At 36.3% G+C, this 26057-nt stretch overlaps 1 protein-coding gene across 18 annotated transcripts in view; it reads left to right on the top strand.

The window, feature by feature from the left end:
- The window catches only part of BAZ2B (bromodomain adjacent to zinc finger domain 2B), a 384859-nt gene extending 366660 nt beyond the window's left edge, over positions 1-18199 (top strand). For 16 of the 18 annotated variants that reach the window (XM_079923522.1, XM_079923521.1, XM_079923520.1 and 13 more), the window contains 4 exons: positions 359-505; positions 7875-8137; positions 8399-8542; positions 12979-18198. In XM_079923522.1, coding sequence (XP_079779648.1) covers positions 359-505; positions 7875-8137; positions 8399-8542; positions 12979-13132 — 708 coding nt within the window. In that variant the 3' untranslated portion in view covers positions 13133-18198. Of the gene's footprint in view, positions 1-358; positions 506-7874; positions 8138-8398; positions 8543-12978 lie in introns of all 18 variants that reach the window. The other 2 variants (XM_079923516.1, XM_079923517.1) reach the window with 1 other exon arrangement.
- Positions 18200-26057: the final 7858 nt, after the last annotated feature.

The following is a 26057-nucleotide window of genomic DNA, read 5'->3' as shown; positions in this document are numbered from 1 at the left end:
AAAAATTAAAACACCATGTATTAAAGCTATTCATTGCTTTATGTGCTCTAATGTCATGTTAATTATTTCGTATGTTAATGTGTACATGCTTCTGAAGTGTGTGCAGGCATTCAACCTCTAGCTTTGTTTTTTGCAGTGTACCTGAAATGTGCATTTACCCCAACTGAACTGCTCACCCCATCATGTGGTCCATATCTGTGTAACGAGAGATACATAGATGTGTATGGCTACTGTATATTTGTTAGCAAGCGGAATGTTCATTACTAATATAAATTAGGAATTAATGGTGTGTTTAATATCCCCAAAACTATTATTTGTAGCAGAGTGTTAATTTTAAATGATTTTCCATGTATTATAGTACTGCCAGATCTGTCGAAAGGGAGATAATGAAGAACTGCTCCTCCTTTGCGATGGCTGTGACAAAGGCTGTCATACATACTGTCATAGACCCAAGATTACAACTATACCAGATGGGGACTGGTTTTGTCCAGCTTGCATTGCTAAGGTAAGAATGATCTAAAACTAAATTTTTTTATTGAAGTATAGTTGATTTACAATATTGTGTTAGTTTCGGGTATACAGCAGAGTGATTCAGTTATATATTTTTTTTCAGATTCTTTTCCATTATAGGTTATTAGAAGATTTTGAATAGAGTTCCCTGTGCTCTACAGTAAATCCTTGTTGCTTATCTATTTTATGTGTAGTAGTTTGTATCTGTGAATCCCATACTCCTAATTTATCCTCCCCACCACCACCCCCAGCACCTTTGCCCTTTGGTAACCGTAAGGTTATTTTCTAGAAATCTGTTTTGTATGTAGATTCTGTTTTGTATATAGATTCATTTGTATTATTTTTTAGATTGCACGTATAAGTGATATGATATTTGTCTTTCTCTGTCTAACTTACTTCACTTAGTATGATAATCTCTAGGTCCATCCATTTGTTGCAAATGACAATATTTCATTCTTTTTTATGGCTGAGTAATAGTCCATTGTATATGTGTACCACATCTTCTTAAACCAGTTGTCTGTTGATGGGTACTTGGGTTGGTTCCATGTCTTGGCTATTGTAAATAGGGCTGTTATGAACATTAGGGTGCATGTATCTTTTCAAATTAAGAGTTTTCTTCTTTTCTAGGTATATGCCCAGGAGTGGGATTCCTGGATCATATGGTAGCTCTATTTTTAATTTTTTTAAAGAACCTTCATACTTGTTTCCATACTGGCTGCACCAATTTACATTCCCACCAACAGTGTACTAGGGTTCCCTTTTCTCCACACCCTCTCCAGCACTTATTATTTGTAGACTTTTTGATGATAGCCATTCTGACTGCTGTGAGATGATACCTCGTTGTGGTTTTGATGTACATTTCTCTAATACTTAGTAACGCTTAATGCTGAGCATCTTTTCACATGCCTGTTGGCCAGCTGTATGTCTTATTTAGAGAAATATCTATTTAGGTCTTCCACCCATTTTTCGATTGGATTGTTTGTGTTTTTGATATTGAGTTGTATGAGCTGTTTGTGTATTTTGGTTATTAACCCCTTGTCAGTTGCATCATTTGCAAATATTTTCTCCCAGTCTGGTAGGTTGTCTTTTTGTTTTGTTGGTTTCCTTTGCTGTGGAAAAGCTTTTAAGTTTGATTAGGTCCCATTTATTTTTACTTTCATTTCTTTTGCCTTGGAAGAGTGATCTAAGAAAATATTGCTATGATTTATGTCCAAGAATGTTTTGCCTGTGTTCTCTTCTAGGACTTTTATGTCTTATGTTTAGGTCTTTAAACTATTTTGAGTTTATTTTTATATGTGGTGTGAGGGTGTGAGAGAGTGTTCTAATTTCATTGATTTAGCAGTCCAGCTTTTCCAACACCACTTGCTGAAGAGACTGTTTTTTCTCCATTGTATATTCTTACCGCTTTTGTTGTAGATTAATTTACTGTAGGTGTGCGGGTTTATTTCTGGGTTCTCTATTCTAGTTCATTGATCTATATGTCTGTTTCTGCCCCAATACCACACTGTTTTGACTACTGTAGCTTTGTAGTAGTGTCTGAAGTCTGGAAGGGTTATGCCTCCAGCTTTGTTCTTTTTCCTAAGGATTACTTTGGCAATTCTGGGTCTTTTATGGCTCCATATAAATTTTAGTATTTTTTAAGTAGTATTATTACTTAAAACTTTTTAATTGCCAGATCAAAATGAAGAGTTTTATGGGGATTTTTTTTGAGATATAATTTGTATACTGTAAAATTCATTTTAAAGTGTGCAATTCAGTGGTTTTTAATATATTCACAAAGTTGTACAACCATCACCACTATCAAATTCCAGAACATCTTCATGATCCCCAAAAAGTATGCTTGTACACATTATCATTCACTCCCCATTCCCCTTCTCTTCTCAGCCTTTGGCAACCATTAATCTATTTTCTATCTCTGTGGGTTTGCCTATTGTCATTACATATACATCAAATCATACAATATGTGGCCTTTTTCTTTCACTTAGCACAATATTTTCAAGGTTCATCTGTGTTCGAGCCCTTCATCTTTAAAGTCAAATGATATTTCATTATATGGACAGAATACATTTTGTTTATCTGTTCAGCTGATGGACATTTGGGTTGTTTCTACATTTTGGCTTTTATGAATAATGCTGCTATGAACAGTCATACCCAAGTTTTTGTATGAATATATGTTTTCAATTTTTCTGTTATATACCTAAGAGTAGAATTGCTAGGTCATATGGTAATAAGCATATGTATTTTAAGTCACTTTCCAGTCACATATAAATTGGAAACCTGTGAATTCTAATACTAATTGATTAAAGAGTAGCACTATGATAAAGTAGAAAGAAATGGGTTTTAGAGTTATAAAGTAAGGAGTAAGAAGTGTGAAAGGGTTAGAATGTATTGAGGGCCAAACTCTTCATTAGGTTTTCCCTATCTCAGACACTCTCTTCCATGTTTAATCTCTTGACGTAGTTACTACCAGTAACTACCACCACTTCATAAACTCAGTTTCAAGCATCCATCTCTCCACTGCCTCCTTTCTTTCCTGTTCACTCCCTCTAGTGCTCCAATTCCAATAATTCTTTGATCTCATCAGGACCTTCAATTCATTTATCTTAAGACCTTTTCACTGTCCCTCTCCCCATTCATGTCCTCTCTTTCCTCCTATAATCACTGCATCCACCCTTAGCTCCTGTGCCTCTCTCTCACTTGGTAAAACCATCATTCTGGTTAATCCAACTCTATGACTTCTCCGGCACCTATATATACAGATACAAAGGTATCTTGAATGTGGCTGGAGAAAACACCCACCCTTTTAAATTTAAGGCTAAGAGGGCCTTTAGTGGTACCTGATAATTTACTGTCTCCTCCATCCTCATTCTCAGCTGATGACCTTACTCCCATTTCACTATGATAATGGAAGCCATCAGAAGAAAATATCACAAGCATCCACCACCACACTTACCATCCTTCCTATATCTGGGCTCTCATACTCTACCCTCCCTCCTGTTGCCATGAACTGCTTGTGTGCCCCTAACTAAGCCAATAACCCCACTTGTGCTTCAGATCCCATCCCCTCTCACCTCCTTAGGAGAATGGCTCCAGCAGTTCTGTCTTCTCCTGCATCAACAGTTTTCCCTTCTACACTGGGTTCTTTCTCATCAGCCTACTAACATGGTACTCTTTCTCCCATCTTACAAAAACTAAACAAAAACGCTCTTTTGGCCTCACTTCTTCCTTGATCCACTTCCCCCATTTCTCCCCTTCCCTTTACTGGAAAGTTTTCTGTCTGGTTCTTTCTGATTCACTCTTAAACTCACTCCAGTCATATTTTCATCTCCACAGCTTCTCCAAAATTTCTCTTACTGTGCCCACAAATGACTTCCACATTGCTCGGTCCAGTGATCAGTGCTTAGATCTCATCTAACCCATCACTTACATTTGATAGAATGGAACTTCCCCTCCTCCTTGAAATTCTGTTTTCACTTGTCTTCTAGGATACCATACTCACCTGATTTTCTTCTTGCTTTTGCTCCTTTTCAGTCTCCTTTGCTGGTTTTTCTCACCTCCCAAATCTATAAATATGGAGTGCTTTCTTAGCTTCAAAGATATATCTGTAAAATGGAATCGTATCTGCTTTGTGGGAATTTGTAAGGATCAAATATTGTGTGTTTGAAGGTTTTTATGACTTTAAAATTCTGTGATCTATTTTGGGGGGGATATATTTATATTAATACCTTATTATATTTTAGGCTATACTTTACAAAATAGCAGAGGTCTCACATGGCACCATATTCACTAATAATTGCTTTTTTATTTCTCATTACTTGATCATTTTTGTTGTATATAGTTACATGTAGTTTAATAATAATCTTCCCTGGTGGTACATAACTTATCTTTTAACTTCATAAATGTCAAGTTATAGAAAAGTGTCTCTAATACTTTATGAATTACTAACAAATCAGTGTTTTAATTCTTGGGGGTATCATCTGGTAGGCTATAGGAGGTTTTGTTTTCTGTAAATTTGCTTAAATTAGAATTCTGGCTATCTATCATTCCAGGAATGGACTAGAAGATGTGAGGTGTATGATCTCATCTAAACCCTTCTATGTAAATGCAGCTTTCTAAGCCTCTGCTTTCTTGTTTTTTAAATGTGGTGGATTAGGTGTTATGTTTCTTACAGCAATAAAAAATGTTAAAAACACTGGATTTTGGTAAAGATTTTTAAAGTTAAGATTTTTAAAATATCTTTCTAGTAATTCAGTTATTTACAAATATCTGTATTATACACCTTGCTCTCAAATAGCTATTTCTGCATACGTCATTGTGACTGTTTTTATTCTGTGTATATGTGTGTTTTCATGCCAATATACATACATACACTATGTATATATATTAAAGATAGATATATATACTTTCTCTCAGGATCACAGAATCAAAAAAACTTGCATGTGTGTATATATACATACTTATACACACTCATACACACACACACAAGAAATTTTAAATTCCAGTGCCTACAAAAGCCAAATAACACAAAAGAGTTGGGACTGTAGCAAACAGGAAAGTCAAGCCATGGCCCATTTATATGTGACAGACATTGCTCAACTCCAGCCGTCATGTAGACATGTGGGCCCAGTGTTCCAGGATCTACCAATATTTCATTATGGATTTTTATGCATGCCCTCCCAAATGTTAAATGTTGGCAACAAATTCAGGATTTTTACAAGCATTATGAGCCAAACAACAACACATTCTGTGGGCTGTTTACAGCCTCTGAGCCACCAGTTCACAACTTCTGATATATAGATATACAAGCATAACAGAAATGAGCCCTTGTATGTGTAATCTGATAGGTTCGGCTTAAAATATCCTGAAGTTCCTCTTTGGATTTGGGCTCTAATAAGATAGAAAGGGTGGGGAACGGGGACTTCTCTGTCCAAGAACAAAGTCATCAGTAACAGAGCAACTGTGTAAAAGCTTGCTTTTAAAAGTGTATGTGCATAGGGCTTCCCTGGTGGCGCAGTGGTTGAGAGTCTGCCTGCCGATGCAGGGGACACGAGTTCATGCCCCGGTCCGGGAAGATCCCACATGCCACGGAGCGGCTGGGCCCGTGAGCCATGGCCGCTGAGCCTGTGTGTCCGGAGCCTGTGCTCCGCAACGGGAGAGGCCACAACAGTGAGAGGCCCGAGTACCACAAAAAAAAAAAAAAAAAAAGTGTATGTGCATGATCTAATGAGGTAAGCTGATAAACATCATTTATAAAAGAAAGAGAGAGGCTCCATTGTCTTTTTAAAACATCGCCAAAGTTTTTATTTCTGTGGATTTAAATTTCATGTTTTCTTACTATGAGTATTAATTTGTTAGAATATGATCCCAAGTATTGGGATCCGTAACATCTTATAGAAAAACCCGAATGAACTTTTTGGCCAACCCAATAGTATTTTCGTTCAAATAGGAACTAGGAATTTTGACCCATTATTCATGAAATTTTGTTCTTTTTAAGTAACACAATTATTCAATCTAACTTAATTTAATCTTCATTAAATAGACCTTTTCCTCATGAACTAAGCATTCTCTTTCTCTTTTTTTATGATTTCAGAGTGCTAAAATCTCAGTGTAATATAAAAACTCAAAATAATCAGATTTTAGTGAATAAAAATTAATAAACTAAATGGAGAAGAGACTTAGTAAAACATTTTAATTATTCCAGTTAGTTTCAAGGGGTAGTGATTCTTTCATATGGTATGGGGAAGATGTTAGATTTATGGTTTGTTTTATTATTTTAGTCAATTAAAATATCTCTTTAACTATACTTTTAACCTACCAATAGAGAAACAAATAATTTTAATTGCTTGATTAAAAGCAATTTTTAAAAATAATGCCAAAAGAGGTCCTGAAATCCTCAAAGAAATTGATATGAAATACTCCAGAGAAACGTTTTTCAGCCAAATTCATTTCAAGGATACATCCAACTTTAAATTACAGCTGATTGATATCTGACCCTAAGTCTTAAGTCTAAGATTTCTTAATAGTCTGGGTAAGAGAGGAAATAATTTGCTAAAAGAGGATAAACACTGTTCCGGAAAATTAAAACAAAAACCATACATTACAGGGTCTTTGCACTGATATTCTTCTATGATCTGATATATTTATTGTAGTATTGTAAAATCTGAAAATACAGATTTATTTCGCTATTTCTAGGTTGGGGGATGTGGTGGGCAGCTATTGTTACATCAGTGTGCTGCCTGTACATTGTAGTTAGATTGCGTAAGGCCATGTTGAGTTTTTTTGAAGTTGTTTTTTTTTTTTTTTTTTTTCGTGTAATTTTAGAGCTAGAATGACCGTACGAATTGTGTGGCTTATCTTTCTTATTTTACAGGTTAGAAAACAGGGACTCACAGATATTTTTGTACAAAGTTCCATAGCTAGTTACTGACAGATCCATAGCTGGAAATCATATTCTTTGATTCCAAATATAATCTCTTTTATACTATTTCTTTATTGTTTTCCTCAAAAACAGGCATTTTTTTCCCTCTTCCTTCACCTCTGCTTTGTTCACATCTGGTAACCACAAGTTTGTGGAACTCTATTCTTATAGAAAATGCTTTTTTTCTTTACCTAGAAAGAAATATCAATTTCCAGTAGATCTGATCATTTACAAAGGACTTTTTCTCTATTGGACACTTCATGAGCTATTTTCCTTGTTTTGGCCTAGCTTCTTAATTATCTCAACTTTCTTATTAATAAGATCTATATTTTTGTTTATATTCAACCTTTGTTCTTAATTATACTGTGCTCCAAAAGATAGTACTTTTATATCTTTAAACTCATTCAGTTAGTGACCTAGACCAGGGGTCCCCAACCCCCAGGCCTCAGACTGTTACCTCGGTGGCCTGTTAGGAACCAGGCCGCACTGCAGGAGGTGAGTGGCAGGAAGCGAGTGAAGCTTCATCTGCCGCTCCCCAATCCTCCCCATTGCTCGAGTTACCGCCTGAACCATCCTCCGTCCATGGAAAAATTTTCTTACGTGAAACCGGTCCCTGGTGCCAAAAAGGTTGGGGTCCACTGACCTAGATTAAAGAAATACTGCTGATAAGTTCTATAGTTTCGAAGATGGATTACCACGAGATCAACATCTTCAGATTTTAAGAATTCCTAAAATAAATTTTTCACGCTTTATTAGATTTTTGCCTCATTATTATGGGAGAACAAATTCATAGATCTCTCTTGAAAATAATAAAATGATCAACCTTTGAGATCAGAGATAATATTCTTTTTGTTGGCCCTGTCAGGCTTTCCTAACTTAAAATAATAAAAGGCCTGTGGACAGTTATTTTTCTTATACCTCATTTCCTTTTTTTTTTAAATTAAAGGCAAGTGGTCAAACTCTAAAAATCAAAAAACTTCATGTCAAAGGAAAAAAGACTGAGTCAAAAAAAGTCAAGAAAGTAACTTTAACAGGGGATACTGAGGATGAAGACTCTGCATCTACAAGTAGTTCATTAAAAAGAGGAATCAAAGACCTGAAAAAAAGAAAAATGGAGGAAAATACTTCTATTAGTTTGTCAAAACAAGAAAGTTTTACTTCTGTTAAGAAACCTAAAAGAGATGACTCCAAGGACCTAGCTCTTTGCAGGTATTATTTCAGTTTTCATGTACTGTATATTTACAACTTCCTATTTTATTTGCTTAGAAATCTTCTGCCATACTAAAGGCAACTTTTTGACAATTTGTGTAAGTAGTAAATGAAAGTCTATAGTATAAGTAAATATATTCTTTTATCTTTTTAAATAAATTAATTTGCATTTTTTACTTGAAAGATTATGAAAGGTAAATTTTTAATAAAAATAGATATTTCTAAAGCATAGATACTGATTTCAGACATTGTTTTCTTTAGTATGATCCTTACTGAAATGGAAACTCATGAGGATGCATGGCCTTTTCTACTTCCTGTAAACTTGAAACTTGTTCCTGGTTATAAGAAAGTTATTAAGAAGCCTATGGATTTTTCCACAATTAGAGAGAAATTAAGTAGTGGACAGTAAGTAAATCATTTCAGTTCGATATTTATTGAATGCTTGGTACATGCTGGGTACTTTTCGAGTGAGCCAAAAATACATTAACAACAAAGACATAGGCTCTGCCTTTGGAGAGGGGTGTGTGTGTGTGTGTCACTCGCGTTTGGTCAGGGTAGTATAGTATGTAAGACAAATCAATTAAAATTATGTAAATAATTAAAAAGCAGTGTGATAAAGCATTTTGACATTGGAAGGGCACCAAACTCAGCCTGGAAGGTAAGGAAGAGTATCAAGAAAGCCTCCCAAAGTAAATTACATGTAAGCTAGAGCTTGTATTGTACATCAGTGGAATATTGACACTGTCTCATGTGGATTTAACAAAAATTGACTCTAATATTTTCAGATTATTACAATGTAGAGATAGAAGGTCACTGGAAATTTTAACTATTAAAAGCTTTATTGTGGGGCTTCCCTGGTGGCGCAGTGGTTGAGAGTCCGCCTGCCGATGCAGGGGACACGGGTTCGTGCCCCGGTCTGGGAAGATCCCACATGCCGCGGAGCGGCTGGGACCGTGAGCCATGGACGATGAACCTGCGCGTCCGGAGCCTGTGCGCCGCAACGGGAGAGGCCACAACAGTGAGAGGCCCGCGTACCGCAAAAAAAAAAAAAAAAAAAAAAAAAAAAAAAGCTTTATTGTGAGTTGTTGGAGAATACTAAAAATGTGTTTATTAAATGTGGAAGAAAATTATTATTTGCTCCTCTCTACCATATTCTCTTTGTGATCCTATCCAAAGAGCAAAATGACTTCTGGCCACAGTTAATGATCTTTGTTAGATTGCCTCAGACTTCTTGTCAGAGGGTAGCAGCTGTTAGATGTTGGCATTTAGTTGGTTCTGGACATTGGACACTGGTTCTAGACATTTTGGAGCCACAAGAATAAGGCTGTTCTCTTGCAAAACAAGCCCACACAAAAGCATTCCATGTGTTAATGGCCAGGAGCTATGCATCTCCCTTTTCCTTTCTCCCTGCACTCTTTATTCCTGCATACCAGTTTACCTTAGTGTAGCCCATGCGCATCACTTCAAGCAAAGTCATAAATAAGGAGAAAGAAGGAACTTTACATTTAAAAAAACTATAAAATATATTTAATTGCATTATTATTATTATTATGTTCTTTCTAGATATTCTTTTGGTGAAAATCACTGTAATCTGTAATTTAAACTCAGTTTAGAAGAGTTGAGTAGAACTTAACTCATAAAGATCAGTGTCTGTCTTACATGTATCAGATGATTTACGAGACTGACCAAACGACTAGTTTATTTCTCTGGAGGCTGAACTGTCAATCTTTTAAAGAATTATGTCTGTCCCATTTTATTATTTTTTAATTTCGAAAGGGACCTGCCTAAATTCCGAAAACATTAAAACTATTGGTTCTTTTTTTTTTTTTTTTTCGGTACGCGGGCCTCTCACTGTTGTGGTTTCTCCCGTTGCGGAGCACAGGCTCCGGACGCGCAGTCTCAGTGGCCATGGCTCACGGGCCTAGCCGCTCCGCGGCATGTGGGATCTTCCCGGACCGGGGCACAAACCCGTGTTCCCTGCCGTGTCGGCAGGCAGACTCTCAACCACTGCGCCACCAGGGAAGCCCAAAATTATTGGTTCTTATATGATCCAAATAGCAAAAACTTCTGTCTATATATGAACTGGTTTTTTTGCTTTTGCTTTTTTTTTTTTTAACATCTTTATTGGAGTATAATTGCTTTACAATGGTGTGTTAGTTTCTGCTTTATAACAAAGTGAATCAGTTATACATATACATATGTTCCCATATCTCTTCCATCTTGCGTCTCCCTCCCTCCCACCCTCCCTATCCCACCCCTCTAGGTGGTCACAAACCACCTAGCTGATCTCCCTGTGCTATGCGGCTTCTTCCCACTAGCTATCTATTTTACATTTGGTAGTGTATATATGTCCATGCCACTCTATCACTTTGTCACAGCTTACCCTTCCCCCTCCCTATATCCTCAAGTCCATGCTCTAGTAGGTCTGTGTCTTTATTCCTGTCTTACCCCTAGGTTCTTCATGACCTTTTATTTTTTTTTAGATTCCATATGTATGTGTTAGCATATGGTATTTGTTTTTCTCTTTGACCTACTTCACTCTGTATGACAGACTCTAGGTCCATCCACCTCACTACAAATAACTCAATTTCGTTTTTTTTTATGGCTGAGTAATATTCCATTGTATATATGTGCCACATCTTCTTTATCCATTCATCTGTTGATGGACACTTAGGTTGCTTCCATGTCCTGGCTATTGTAAATAGAGCTGCAATGAACATTTTTAACTTCCATAATTCTCCAGTTCCTGGATAGAGGATGAACCTAAACCTCAAAATAAACAGGCTTACACATTAACACAGAAGTACCAAAAGATCTGCAAAATCTAAGCTCCCTTTTTTCTTTCTTTTTTTTTTTTTTGTTACGCGGGCCTCTCACTGCTGTGGCCTCTCCCGTTGCAGAGCACAGGCTCCAGACGCACAGGCTCAGCAGCCATGGCTCACGGGCCTAGCCGCTCCGCGGCATGTGGGATCTTCCCGGACTGGGGCACAAACCCGTATCCCCTGCATCGGCAGGCAGACTCCCAACCACTGCGCCACCAGGGAAGCCCTAAGCTCCCTTTTGAGAATGAGCACCAGTAAATGGAGGAGGTCACAGCAGAAGCAAGCAGAGAGAAGCAGTTCTGTATAATCCTGTTTGTGATGCCAGGTGTGGGAGACAGAATTCAGAGAATTCAGACTCCTCTCACTTCGACTTATTTCATTAAACCCAAATTAATGAGCTGGGACCCAAACTCACAAACAGTATTTCAAATTTTAAACTAGAAACTTAGAGAACAGAGGGGAAGAAGTGCCTCCTTTAATGAATCTTTCTGGGTTCCATCAGCTTCCCCCTCCTTCTGTTGTACTTATTTCATCTAGAATCTCGCCTAAAATTCTCTCCCGGATTTGTCTCCCTAGTGCTAATCATTAACCTTTTCTTGTAGTAAGGAACAGTCTAAAGAGATAAATATTTCTCAAGGCAACTTTAAAATATTTTATAAAAATTATTCCCACACATGTTATATGATTGCATTTATATGAAATGTCCAGAATAGGTAAATGTATAGAGACCAAAAGACAAGTTGATGGTTGCCACGGGCTGGGGATAGGAAGGAATAGAGAGTAAATGCTTAATGGATAGAGTTTCCTTTTGGGGTAATGACAGTGTTTTGGAACTAGGTAATGCAATGTTGTGAGTGTGCTAAGTGCCTTAATTATCTACCTTAAATGGTTAATATGATGTTATGTGCATTTCACCTTAATTTAAAAAATAATAATTCTCAGAAGAAAAGGAAAATGGGTGAGGTTACACAGGGCTGACAATTCTGTGAGCTCATTACAGATAAAGAAATTTTCTTCTTTTATTATTGCACATATTAGAAGAAAGGAGTGAAAAGACTGTACAAGGTATTTCATCAAAGAAATAATTCCACTTTTACCAGATCTCAGAGCTTCAGTGTGCGCTTCATAGGTATTTCTAATGGGTAAATTATTTTAGTATTCAATTTGTCATAAGTTAGAGTTAATTTAAATTTGACTTTCCAAAAGCCCTTTTTCAAAATGTATTGATTTGGCTTGAAATGCACCACTCCTTCCTTACTAATAAGTCTAGTCGTGCACCTTTCAGTTCTCTTCTCTGTGTTCTTACAGGGAAAGAGGACTGGAATTATCCCACCAAAAAAAGCACTGAATTCACAGTGCTTCTCATTGAAAGGCAGTTTCCTGATAATGTTATCTCCAGTAAAGAGATAGCACATGCTTTTTTTGCTTGTTTTCGATCATCATATGACAGTGTTTGAGCAAAAGAGCATATCTGAAGAGAGAAGAAGAGAAATGGGAAAGGGGCAAGGTTTAACACAGAGTGACCTATCCTGGGATGTATGTAAAAGCTACAGGGCAAGTGTCATGTACATAGTGCATGGGAAGCATTTATATTATTTCTACTGTAGCTAAATATTTTTGAGTGTAAAAAATAGGGTACTGCAAGTGATACAGTTGGTCAGAGTTAATAAACTAATCAAGTAGGATGAGTCCTGTAACAAAATTGTGATACAGGTCGAACAGGAAATTGGATGTAAGAAAAATGCAAGTTTGTTGAAATATATCTTGATCTTCAAGAGAAATCTGTTTTCCATTTAACCTGTCTTTAAATTCTATATGTCCAGAACACGTGCAGTCTTTTAAACGTCCTATTTATAAGAGGGTATAATATGTTTTATATCAGTTTAAATGCAGTTACCCTAATCTTTTTCTTTTTTCCTTTCAATTTTATGTTTTATTTTATCTTTTATTACCTCTTCATTTGTTTGCAAAACAAAACCAGCCTACAAAAGCAACCTGTAATCATGTGTTTTCTTCCAGGTATCCAAACCTTGAAACTTTTGCTCTAGATGTCAGGCTTGTTTTTGACAACTGTGAAACATTTAATGAAGATGATTCTGATATAGGCAGAGCTGGCCACAGTATGAGGAAGTATTTTGAAAAAAAGTGGACAGATACTTTCAAAGTGAGCTGAAGTTATAATAATCTCTTTTTTTTTTTCCTTTTAAACAAGGACAAACGAACCAGCAATGTGAACTGTATTTACATACATGTGCAAGGCACATACATAATGACGTTTTTTTCCTTAAAATAAATATCACACAAAAAAAAAGTATCAGAAGAATGATACCGTTTTTAAAGGCTTCACTCCTACAACAACCAAGGCCCTTGGTTATTGGTTTGTGTGATTTATCAGCTAATTTAGGTAGAACAGGGAAGCACACCCAAAGAATTTTCAAAGGAAAGGGTGTTATAGTGCAATAGCAATTAAAATGTATCAAATCGCACTGAATATTCAACACCAGAGCTCTAACGTGGGAAATGGTTCTCCTTTCCCTCTCAATAAATATCTATTTTTCATTTTTTTACTTTGTAGTTTATTTTTTAGTGAATGTATTTAATTTTATGAATTATTTATGATTAAACCACATCCAGAATCTTCGTTTTCTGTGAAAAGGAAGAACTAGAAAAATTGCTTTAAATCTTGAAAATACAACAAGGAATGTTTTAAAATATAAAACAAAGCCAAGTTAAACTGTTTACACTGATGTGCTATAAAAGCACCAAAAATAAACTTTACTGTAGAGTTACAAGTACATTTATATATATATATATATATACATATATATATGTGTATATATATATATGTTGCTGCATCACTTGTGTAGTTAAATTGTATTTCAAGACAGTGAAGAAAAATTGACATGTATATACTGTTCATTATTGTTTATATTAAGTCTTGTTTTAAATATGTATTATGTGTATATATTGTTTGCAGACATTATTGTTTATGCCTTAGAAGGATTGTAGCATTTTATTTTAGTCTGAAGGTAATTATAGCTATACAGCTTGTACAGTAATTATCCTCTACCAACACTGTGGCATCTCCTTGATCTTGGTAGTGCCTGCCTTTGAAACAGGGTGTAGGGGATATTAGTTTTCCATTTTTTCTATTTTGTTATATAATTTTAAGCCACCAGGGCCTAAATTAAAGTATAATCATTTGTATCCATGTGGAATAAAATTGTGACAATTTCCTACGCACACAGTATTTTTTCATAGAAACATTTCCCTCCCATTTGCCTTGCCTCAGAAATAAATTTAAAAGACATTTGTAACCACTGTGTTTTATCTACTGTGTGTTGTGGTGGCCTGTTGGAGGCAAGTAGATCAGAATTTTTTTGTACCTATGTAAGAGTACTTGAAGTTTTATTTAAAATAAAATGTTGTGGAAAAGGTAGCATTCTTTTTTTTAGGAGTGTTATTTTTCACTACTATGTGTGGCACGGATACAATAAAAGACTTTTACAAACTAGTTTTTTAGTTTTTCTTAATGAACCTGGAATTTTTTTTTTCTCAAAAAAAGCTAGTTAATTTAAATTTGCTTTTTACAGAATCATAAAGGAGGAGCAGCAGAGTGTGGTTCAAAGAGCATTGGGCTGGGTGGAGGAAGGTGGTCTTAAGTCAAGTGATGTGACTTTCATGAGTCTCTGAACCTCTCTGGACCACTTTTTATTGTTTATTTCACATTTCTAATATGAAAATATTAGAATATTTTTTAAGGTCTTGTTCTAATAGGTGAAATGTCTCTATTGTAGACATACAACCCAGTTGTCATTAAGAAAAATTTATTATATAAATTTGTCTAATAAGTCATGAGATACAAGTTCAGGCATTCATGAACTATGATTTGATGCCTTGCTGGGGTCTGAGGAATCATTGAATGAACAAGACAGGCACAGGCCCTACCTTCATGGAGCTTACAGTCTAGTGCAGACGTGATCCTTAGCTAATGTCCTTAGTAAAGGGCTTTTCATAAGTAGTGAAGGGAGAATAGAAAAGTTTTGAAGAAATATTAAGCTTTAGAATGCTTCATAACCTCAGAGTATTTTCCAAAATTCCTAGAGTGTTTGTGAAGGCTTATATGAAAATCTGCTGTTATTATGTACATATGTTAACCAAATATTACAGTGATGCCTTAAGGAGCTGGTGCTCAATCAAAAATACCATGTGGAACAGAGAACAAGGTGGTGCTGTGAATCAAGTGTGTGGTTTTTGTGTTTGTAGAACTGGCTGCCAGATGCTCCATGGAGAGTCGTCTTCATTGGGGTGTTTTGCCTTAGGGAGCATATGTGGTTACATTACTTTATATTAGCTGGCATATAAGAGCTTGATATTAACATGTCTGGTGTCCGAGGGGCGAATGAGAAATAAAATACTTAAACACACACGAAGAACAGTTTTTCAATGATTAATTTTCTTTTAAAAATAAATTAAATATCCCTGAAAAAAAGAAAGGTGACTATTGGCTACTTTGGACTGCTGTCTTCATTGTTGCTACTCAGCAGGAGTAGCTGTTCAAGAAGTACTGGCCATGATCCCCAAAGGGCCACAATTAGTCTCCAGAACAATTGTTACAATACACATGTGGATCATTTGTTATGTGAATGACTCTTGCATTCACGGTGCCATAGGTTGGGCCTATCTTCAGTAAAACCAGTATTATTATTCTCCTCAAATATAAAAACATTTTCCTAACCCTCTGCTATCATACAATTACAAGTAGGCACAACATACTTTTTCTAAGATAAATTAGGTTTTAACCTGAACCTTCTCCATTTTAGTCCTGGTTGCTCTGTGAATTGTAAAAAATTGGCCTGACCTCAAGTATAGGTTTTGATTTATCCTGAGGATAAACCAATCAATCCACTACTACCGAACCCCAAAAATAGTCATCAGTTTGAAAGAACATCTAGAGAGTAAATTAATATATTTATTTAGTTGTTAACCATGGTTAAAATTAAACAAATGAAAATTTATCTGTGGGTATACCTTGAACTCAAAAGAACTAAATTACCATAAATGCAAGGTAATCTCTTTTTCTTATTTCAACCCCAAAATGAAATTTGTTAAAAACACTAGTTTTAATCAAAATCATGAGGGAGCTGATCTGTCTTTGGTACCTTACTGCACCCCCTCTGTGCTCCTTCTCTTTTCTATCCCCTCTACCCCCATACCCGTTCAAGAAATTTAAAATCCTGTTCATTTAGGCTCCTATGAAACACATCCTTAACAAGGAGATCTGATATCAATGATTTACTCCTTTTTATAAATTGTATTTGTGGGCTACCTCTCTCAAGATTATTTGCATTTGAGAAACAAAAGAAGTTTGTGTTCTGTTAAAAGAATTTCATTCCAACAAGGAGATAAGAGAGGTATTCTAAGACAATTGAAATTTTCCTTCCACAGGAATATGACTCATAAAAAATACAACACAGAGAAACTAGTAGAACCTTATCTACTAGGAATTTTGCCTCAGTTAGATCTCTTAGGAGGCCTGCTTGGACCACATTACAACTCTGCCTAAAAAAAAAAATTTTTTTTAAACCTCAACTACACAGAATTAAGATAATTCCTCTCCTCAATTCATGACACACTCTTCACATTGTTGTTGCAAAGCCCCTTTTCTTTCATTTTCTTACTTCTTCCTTCAGCTCCTCTTCAATGCCCTTTCCCCCCCACATACAACCACATATGTCTTTCCAGTCAACCTTTTATATATATATTTAGCAACACATACATCTTTAAAAATATATGGTGTGGGAAAAAAAAATATATATATATATACAGTGTTTTTCAAACTTGTATCAGTTGCATTATGCTATACATGTCTATTTTTGTTTCTTTTGAGTTGAAAAAGGAATACATAAATCTGGTTCATTACTTTTGATTGCTACAAGGTATTCCATCACAGGCGTATACCACATTTTACTTTCAAACTTCTCTCAGAATGAAAACCTAAGTTGCCTGCAACTCCTTGTCACTGCAAATAATACTGCGGTGAATGTTGTCATACATGTCTTCTATGGACCTGCGTATGCAAGCCTGTTTCCTAGATGGTCCCACATGATTCATGCCCCTGTGTAATCCCTTCCCACATTGTATCGGGTTTCGCCTGTGTGACCAACATAATGTGGCAGTGATGTGTGAATTCCCAGACTAGGTAATAAATACATTGCTATTTCCACCTTGTTCTCTTGGATCACTGGCTCCTGGTAAAGCCAACAGTGTTCTTGAGGACACTGTAGCAGCCCCATGGGACAGCCAACAGCTAGCACCAACGTGCACGTCATGTGACAGCAGCATCTTAGAAGTGGATCCTTCAGCTGAAGTTAAACAGATGACAGGAGCCCCGGCCAACATCTGGACTGCAACTTTACAAGAGACACTCCTGAATTCTTGACCCATAGAAACTGTGGAATAATAAATGTTTATCGTTGTTTTAAGCCACTCAGTTTTGAGTAATTTGTTACATAGCAATAGATAACTAACAGACTGTGGTAAGAGTTTCTCTAGGATCTATATGTAGGGGAGAATCCCCAAGTTGTTAGGTATGTGCACACTAACTTTCCACGCTATTGCCATACTACCCTCCAGATGACTACACCAGTTTACACTCCTACTAGCAGTGGAAGAGGATTCTTCCCCCTACTTCTCAACCAGTATTCAATATTTGTTTGGATTAATTTTCACTAACAATTTATTACAGATTTTGAATTCGAATACCATGCTTTGAGGGATATCGAGCAATTTCTCCAATCTTTTTAGCAGCTTCAACTTTGATTCTTTTTATAGTTTTTGTTTTATGTAGACATCATATCTAACCCTATCTGCTTTTTAGGGACTATAAAACTGCCCCAAATTTTATATTCAGCCAATGATATTCAGGAGACGGAACATTCAGGAGATGAGCAGGCAAAAGCTCAGGTAAATGGAGGTGAGTAGAAAATATTGAGAGTTCTTGGGTATTGTTGGAGCTTATATAGACTTATGAGTTACTGTAGCAAAAGCAGTGCTTGGAAGTGTGATGGGTAACAAGTTGGCTAAAGGCAGGGTTAAAGGAAAAGATAATTTGGATCTTCTGGACCTTCACTGGAAGAGAATTTTGCACCGTAGCAAAATTAATATCTGAGATTTATTTGTTCTATCTCTACCCTGACCAAACACATGAAGATCATTTGGGTTGTTCTCACTTGGATGACTAAATAAAAGCATTGTGAGGTATGCTATAAGTTGTATGTAGTTCATTCTTGAAATTAAAAAAAAAAATTTAAGTATCAAGCTGGACTTCTAAGAGTGCCCTTATTCTCCCTGAACAAACTCCTTACCATGTCCTTTAATAAAAAATAGCCCTGGGACTTCCCGGCTGGTGCAGTGGTTGAGAATCCGCCTGCCCATGCAAGGGACATGGGTTCAAGCCCTGCTCTGGGAGGATCCCACATGCCGCGGAACAACTGGACCCGTGCACCACAACTACTATGCCTGCTCTCTAGAGCCCGCGAGCCACAACTACTGAGCCCGTGTGCCACAACTACTGAAGCTAGCATGCCCAGAGCCCATGCTCCGCAACAAGAGAAGCCACCACAGTGAGAGGCCCACGCGCCCCAGTGAAGAGTAGCCCCCACTCGCCACAACCAGAGAAAGCCCCCATGCAGCAACGAAGACCCAACACAGCCAAAAATAAGTTTGTTAAATAAATAAATAAAAATTTTAAAATAGCCCTAATAATCATGGTAATGGTTACCAAAGAATGTGGTTGAATCTTGAAGAGGGATTCAGTAGTGAATGAAAGAGACCTAAGGCTTATAGCCAGTTGAGAATAAACCTTGTGCTGAGATGAAAGGAAAGCTCAGCAAGGTCATTACATCACCAAAGGCTAACAAGACATTTACATGGCAGGTTTGTATGGAGAGAGTGGAAGGCCTTGAAAGGTATGGTCTCATCTGTGATTCCTCCAATTCTTCAATTACGTTTACAGCTCTTCTTCAGAATTGCTTTTCTGAATATCCTCATTATAGCAAATCTCAATTCTTTTGAATATAGAAGTGACTGTTTAAAAACAAAGGCTGATTCTATTCAGCCATTAAAAATTATCATGAAAATCTATATTAATATTGGTAAATTAAGTGAAATGGCTGGTTATAGTATAGTATGTATAGTAATTCTGTTAAAATATATTTAATGCACTTAGCATGGGGCAAACTTTGCTGGGATGCATATACTAAAATGTTAGTGCTTTTTTCCTGCAGGGATGTATAAAACATTAACAGTGCTTTTTTTCTCTGGTTGGTAGAATTTGGGAAGACTAACATCTTTGTCATCTTCCTTATCTATAGATCATAATATCTCTGCAAAAAAGTGTGCTTTTTTTAACATTTAAAAAGTCACAAACCAAGTATGGTAAATTTAGCTGGTAAATATAACTGGTGAATATACTGAATGATGCCATTTAAAGGTTAAGGCATAACATTTACATAATAATTGAGTTGTGGATTACTTTCACATCTATTATTTCACTTAAGTTAAATAGCTTTTTATTGTATAGGTATTTTTCATGTGGAAGACACTTTAATTGCCTATTCAGTAGCTGGCTGTCTTGTCTTCTTCCTTCCATCCACTCTGTAGATGTTGGTTGGCTGTAAACATCATGGGAAAGTGGGCACTTTTTTAGCCCCAGGAGGATAAATCTTTTAATTAGTAAGCCAATCATGGTAATTCCATTCCTGTTGAAAGTGATTGCTTAAAGAATGAGCATGTGATATAATCCTGGGCAGTGACATATGTGAGAAGTCTTCTGGGGAATTGTTCAGAGGAGAATTTCTGTCCCTTTTGGTCTTTGGAGATGGTTATAGGAGGCCATGATGCTTGGAGCTACTGCAACCATCATTCAGCTATGCAGAGACAAACCTGAGAGATGACAACAGTAATGCTGAAAATGGGGGAAGTGAGGGAGATGGAAAGGACTTGGGTTCTTGATGACATGAGCCATCAAATTAATCTTAGAGCCACACTACCTCTGAACATTTTGCTAGATGAGATAATTTATTGCATAAGCAATTTTGATTTGAATATTTTGTTTCAGATGAAAGCATCTTACTATAGCCTGGGCTACTGCTTTGCAGCAATTCAGGCTACATGCTGTACAATTCCAGAGGGCCCCATTCATATAGGCCAGGATGTAGCCCATTTTACAGATGACAAAACCAATACCAAAAAGGTCGAGTAATTTACGCATTGGCAGCAAACTTAGTAAGCTTCAGTTGGTAAGGTCTTTGGCCTTCAAATAAAATTCCTCAGAACATAAGACTGATTTTCTTCATTACTTTGAACATTATTTGAATGCATTTTCTCACCAAAATATTCCACAACTAATTTGAGCATTGGTAGTGTTATGGAATAATAACAAGATGGTAATTTTTAAGAGATGAATGTATTCTAGTTTATTTAGAAATAGTTACACTGCTATGGAATCAAAATCTGAAAAGAATATTGAACACTAAGTTCACTTCTGTACATGAGGAAGGAACTGGAATTATCTTTAGCCTCCTGCTGTAAGCAATCAGGCAACTGAACAAAGTATATAAAACAAATGTTTTTAGACATTAGACTACAACACAAGACTAATTCCTGAAATAAGAGTAAGAAATGAAGCTGGCCTTACAATTACCCTGGCTAAAGATTTAGTATCTGGAGGTGCTCCAGTCTTAATTTTATTATCTTACCCATTATTTTGATTAACTCAGCACTTTACAGCATGCGATGCAGTATCCTCCACAGGTAGAGGATTTTCATTGCAGTTCATCCTTTGGTGTTGATGTTTTTCATTATGGGACTGGTGCTATGATGGCATAAAATATGTCTAAATCCTTAAGGTAAGTTAAGAGTCATATTATATGAAAGACAAGTGGAAAGGAACTTGATTTTATAATGTGGGGTAACCCAGGTTTGAATATAACAGATTGATGTCTTAAGTAAACTTGGAATAAAAGTTATATTCCTTACTCATCTTCATATAGATTCAAGTATTACCTCTGTAGTGGTTGCCAATCTTTTCACTATTATGTACAACTGTTATTGTTGTTTTTATTTCCATGTCACAATGCTTGAAGAGTTTTATTTACAAAGCAGTGGCATTTAAAAAAAATAATACCTTGTACACCATAATTACAGGCACACGTGCCATTCATTTGAGACTATTTGGGTCATTAAAAATAGCATAAAACCCCTAGTTATAACATTCAGAGTCTGCCTAGAAGTTGGAAAACCTCAGGCTTACTTATCATTGATGATTCCTGTATCAATAAATACACACTATATTCTTCTTCTGACCTCAAACTCTATCTTAGGACATGACACAGATAACACAACCTCAACAATCTAAAAATGATCTCATTGTCTTCCTACTTTTCACACTTGCTCTTTCCCCTGTATTCCATACCACGGTTAACAGAATCAACATACATCTAGCCACCCATGGTAGGAAACCTCAGAATTCCTTTGGACTTCTCACTTTACCCATCCCTCCATGACATCCTGAAGACTCTTCCTCTAAAATTCCTATGGTGTACATTTATCTCCAATTTTCCATTCCCTCTGCCACTATACTAGTTTAGGCCTCATCATCTACTAAGTACCAGTATCTCATTTTTTCTAGCCATCCTCCCTTTTTTATTTTATTTTTTTTAACATCTTTATTGGGGTATAATTGCTTTACAATGGTGTGTTAGTTTCTGCTTTATAACAAAGTGAATCAGTTATACATATACATATGTTCCCATATCTCTTCCCTCTTGCGTCTCCCTCCCTCCCACCCTCCCTATCCCATCCCTCCAGGCGGTCACAAAGCACTGAGCTGATATCCCTGTGCTATGCGGCTGCTTCCCACTAGCTATCTACCTTATGTTTTGTAGTGTATATATGTCCATGCCTCTCTCTCTCTAGCCATCCTCCCTTTTTAAAAAAATTGTGGTTAAATATACATGACATAAAATTTGCCATCTTAATCATTTTTAAGTGTACAGTTCAGTGGTGTTCAGTAGATCCATATTTTTGCACATCTATCACCACTATCCATTCCAGAACTGAGACTCTATCCATTACACAGTAACTCCTCCTTCCCCCAGCCCCTGGCAACCACCATTCTACTTTTTGTCTTTTTGTATCTGACTTATTTCACTTAACATGTCTTCAAGATTCATCCATGTTGTACCATGTATCAGAATTTCCTTTCTTTTTAAGGTTGAATAATAATATCATCGTATATGTATAGACCACATTTTGTTTATGTATTCATCTGTTGATGGACATTTGGGTTGCTTCCATTCTATAGCTATTGTGAATAATGCTGCTATGAACATGGGTGTACAAATATCTCTTCAAGACTCTGCTTTCAATTCTTTTGGGTTTATACCCAGAAATGGAATTGCTGGATCAGATGGTAATTCTATGTTTTAGTTTTTAAGGAACTACCATAATGATTTCCACAGCAGCTGTACCATTTTACATTCCCTCCAACAGTACACAAGTTTCCAATTTCTCCACGTCTTTGTCAACACTTGTTTTGTTGTTTATTTTTTGATAGTAGCCATCCTAACAGGTGTGATGTGGTATCTCACTGTGGTTTTGATTTGCATTTCCCTGATGGTTAGTGATAAGTATCTTTTCACTTGCTTGTTGCTCTTTTGCACATCTTCTTTGGAGAAGTGTCTGTTCAAGTCCTTTGCCCATTTTAAAATCAAGTTGTTTGTTGTTGTTGAGTTACAGGAGTTTTTTTTAATATATTCTAAATATTAACAACCCTTATCAGATATATGATTTACAAACAGTTTCTTCCATTCCATGGGGTGCCTTTTCACTTTGTTGATTGATTATATCCTTTGATGCACAGAAATTTTTAATTTTGATGTAGTCCAATTTGTCTGTTTTTTTCTTTTGTCTATGTTTTTGGTGTCCTATGCAAGAAATCATTTCAAATCCAAGTCATAAATCATTCCCCCTATGTTTTTTTCTAATAGTTTTAGCTCTTACAGTTAGGTTTTCGATCCATTTTGACTTAATTTTTGTACATGGTATAAAGTAAATGTCCAGCTTCATTATTTTGCTTGTGGATATCCAGTTTTTGCCATACCATTTGTTGAAAAAACTCCTTTCTCCATTTCGTGGTCTCAACACCCTTGTTGAAAATCATTTGACCATATTTGCGAGGATTTATTTCTAGGCTCTCTCGTCTTTCCCAATGTTTTTTTCCATTGTTGTAATAAGTTTTGAAATCAGTCTAGTCATCCTCCTTTTGTCCACCACTCTGCCATCTTGAACCCAGATCTGATTCTGTTAGTCCCTTGCTAAAAAGGTATTTGTGTAGCATTAAAGGCTCTTCAGACTTAGCCTCGGCCTAATCTTAGTCTTTTGTCCTATCATAACCCCATCCTCTCTTCCCTGCATTGGCTACTCATCCCACAAAATAGCTCCAGAACACAATGTATACCCACCCACCACCTGCTAAATGCTATTATTTGTGCCTTCCTCTATTCTCCTTCCCACCCTCCACCCCCAGGTGGCAGTTACTTTTTACTCCTATAGAATTTTGTTACTATCAGAGCCATTATCACATCAACTAAATTATGATGGGAAAGATTCCATTCAACTAGCTAAAGTACCATGTCCAGGTTTCCAGTATCGTGATATCTAAGAAAGAGACTGAATTATCTGAAATATACTAGGTGAGCATATAGACTCAACACAATGAGAATGAGATATGCTTGGGAGTGTTTTATCCAGGCATGGTAAGGGCAGGCGAATCAGCCCTTCTCCACAACACAGCAAACCAAAATGCAGTCTCTATCTGACAACTTCTGGGGTTCTTTCCTGGACAATACATACAAAACAGCATATTTTACCCCTCAAACTCCCCTTTTTCTCTGTTCCATGATGCTTATCCCCATTTTTTGTTCCTGAGAAAATGAAATATCTCAGCTTCCTTGATTATCACATTTTCCAGTTCTGCCTATTTAAAATTATTTCTAGCTATCTGATTGGAATTCTGCACATTTCATGAGTCATGTGTTTATCGACATGCTCTTATTTTATGACAAGAGATAACTGTCCATTATATATGGATTTAACTGGCTTTCTTAGTCCTCCACTCAAATTTCCTGTGAGCAGCTAGAATTCATATTCTCCCATAACTAAGGGTATTGCTGTTATGGGCTGTGTATCTCCCACTCTCACCTGACACAGCTTCTCAAGAGATTGTGTCTTACACATTTTTTAAACACCCAGTATCTAGTATAATGTCTGACATATTAATGGCACTCAGTAAAACTTTGTCAATAAAGCCTTCCCATCAAGGAAGTTACTCAAAAGAATGAGCTATACTCTCTGAAAGCAATGCCAAAATCCAGGTTCTAAATATCTTTTAGGTAGCAGCTATGCTGGAATAAATGTTTGAATTTTCCAAATGATTGCCTTGAAAAGGATAGCTCTTATTGCACGTATATGTTGGATTATATTTCATGAAATATGAGGTCATATTACTTTATAATCATATCTTGAAGCCTAGTAATGTTCTGATAGCATACAGCTGCTTCCTGGGACGTGTTAAAGAGGCTCATGTCTGTAATAAAAGACCTAAGACGTCCCAGGTGAACTAAATAGGTCAAAAAGAAGGGATTATCTGGTACAAAGTAAAACTTCTTTGTAAGTCTCCAGATTGCTTTCCTCTGGTCTCTAACTTTGATCTCATTTCCTTTCTAAGAGGAGAGTACCTATCATCTGGTATAGTCATTAATACCATAAAATCAAAGACTTATCTTCCTGGGCACATGATGGAATTGTATTTCCTATACTCCTTGTGGTTGAGTGAGGCCATTTGACAAGCTAGTTCTGGCCAAAGAGATGTGAATATAATTATCATGTGCATCTTATTGGCCAAGTATTTACTTTCTCTCCTCTCCCTCTGGCACAGCTACTATTAATGCTCAAAATGACTCATGTTCTGTTAGCCCAGGTCTCTGATTAACTATGTTGAACATAATTCCCAATGGACACATAGCATAAACAAGAAATAAACCTTATTTTAAGTCACTAAGATATTAGGGTTCATTGTAATTGCCTCATATCCTAGGCTATCCTGATGCAGACTGGCTATTAAACCATTGGATTAGAAGGAAAAAAATAGGCCCTGTAGGGCATAATATCTTACCTCTCTGTATCCCATCTCTTATGAAATGGTCCTGGAAAAGAACTAAAATGCACAATTGAAGAGGGTCTTGGCAAAGTAAGTAGATTGAACTGTAGTAATGTGTCATGGTCAGGAAAGACTGCTAATATATTTTACCTTAGGTTCAAAGGGGAGACACTGCTTTTGAGAAACCTCATGATGAAAAACACACAACCAATAAGAAAGTGGAGGGGCTGGAGTGCATTTTGACCCAGTGAAACTTTGGGCTGATATGGATTTGTGTGGACAATGCTTTATGCTATTATTGAGACCCAAATTGTGATCGACCTAAAAAAGATCGGTAGATTTTATTAATACAAAGAATTACAGGGCTTCAGCCAACGCAGTGGTTAGAGGGATATTTATAGTTGTAAATCCTATATGGAAAAAAAATCATAAATCAGTAAGCTAACCTTCCAATAGAAAAAGAAGACCAAACGAAGCATTAACAAGCAGGAGGAAGGAAATAATAATTAGAGCAGAAATTAATAAAAAGAATAGAAAAAATTAATTAAACCAAAAATTGGTTCTTTGAAAAGATCAACAAAATTGACAAAGCTTTAGCTGAACCAACTGAGAAAAAAGAGGGAAGACTAATTACTAAAGTCAGGAATGAAAGAGGGGACATTGTAGAAACAAAAACGGACTTTAAGTGAATACTATGGACCAAGTAGATAACTTGGATGATAATGACAAATTCCTATAAGATACAAAGTACTGCAAGTGACTCAAGAAGAAAGAGAATATCTAAATAGACCTATGACAAAGAGATTGAATTAATAATAATTCTGTAAGTTGGGCTATTATCAAGTGAATTTGATTATACAATGTCTATTATGTT

Source organism: Stenella coeruleoalba (genome assembly GCF_951394435.1).
Source record: "Stenella coeruleoalba genome assembly, chromosome: 6".
Classification (NCBI taxonomy): domain Eukaryota; kingdom Metazoa; phylum Chordata; class Mammalia; order Artiodactyla; family Delphinidae; genus Stenella; species Stenella coeruleoalba.
This window is presented reverse-complemented; position numbering and strand designations above follow the sequence as displayed.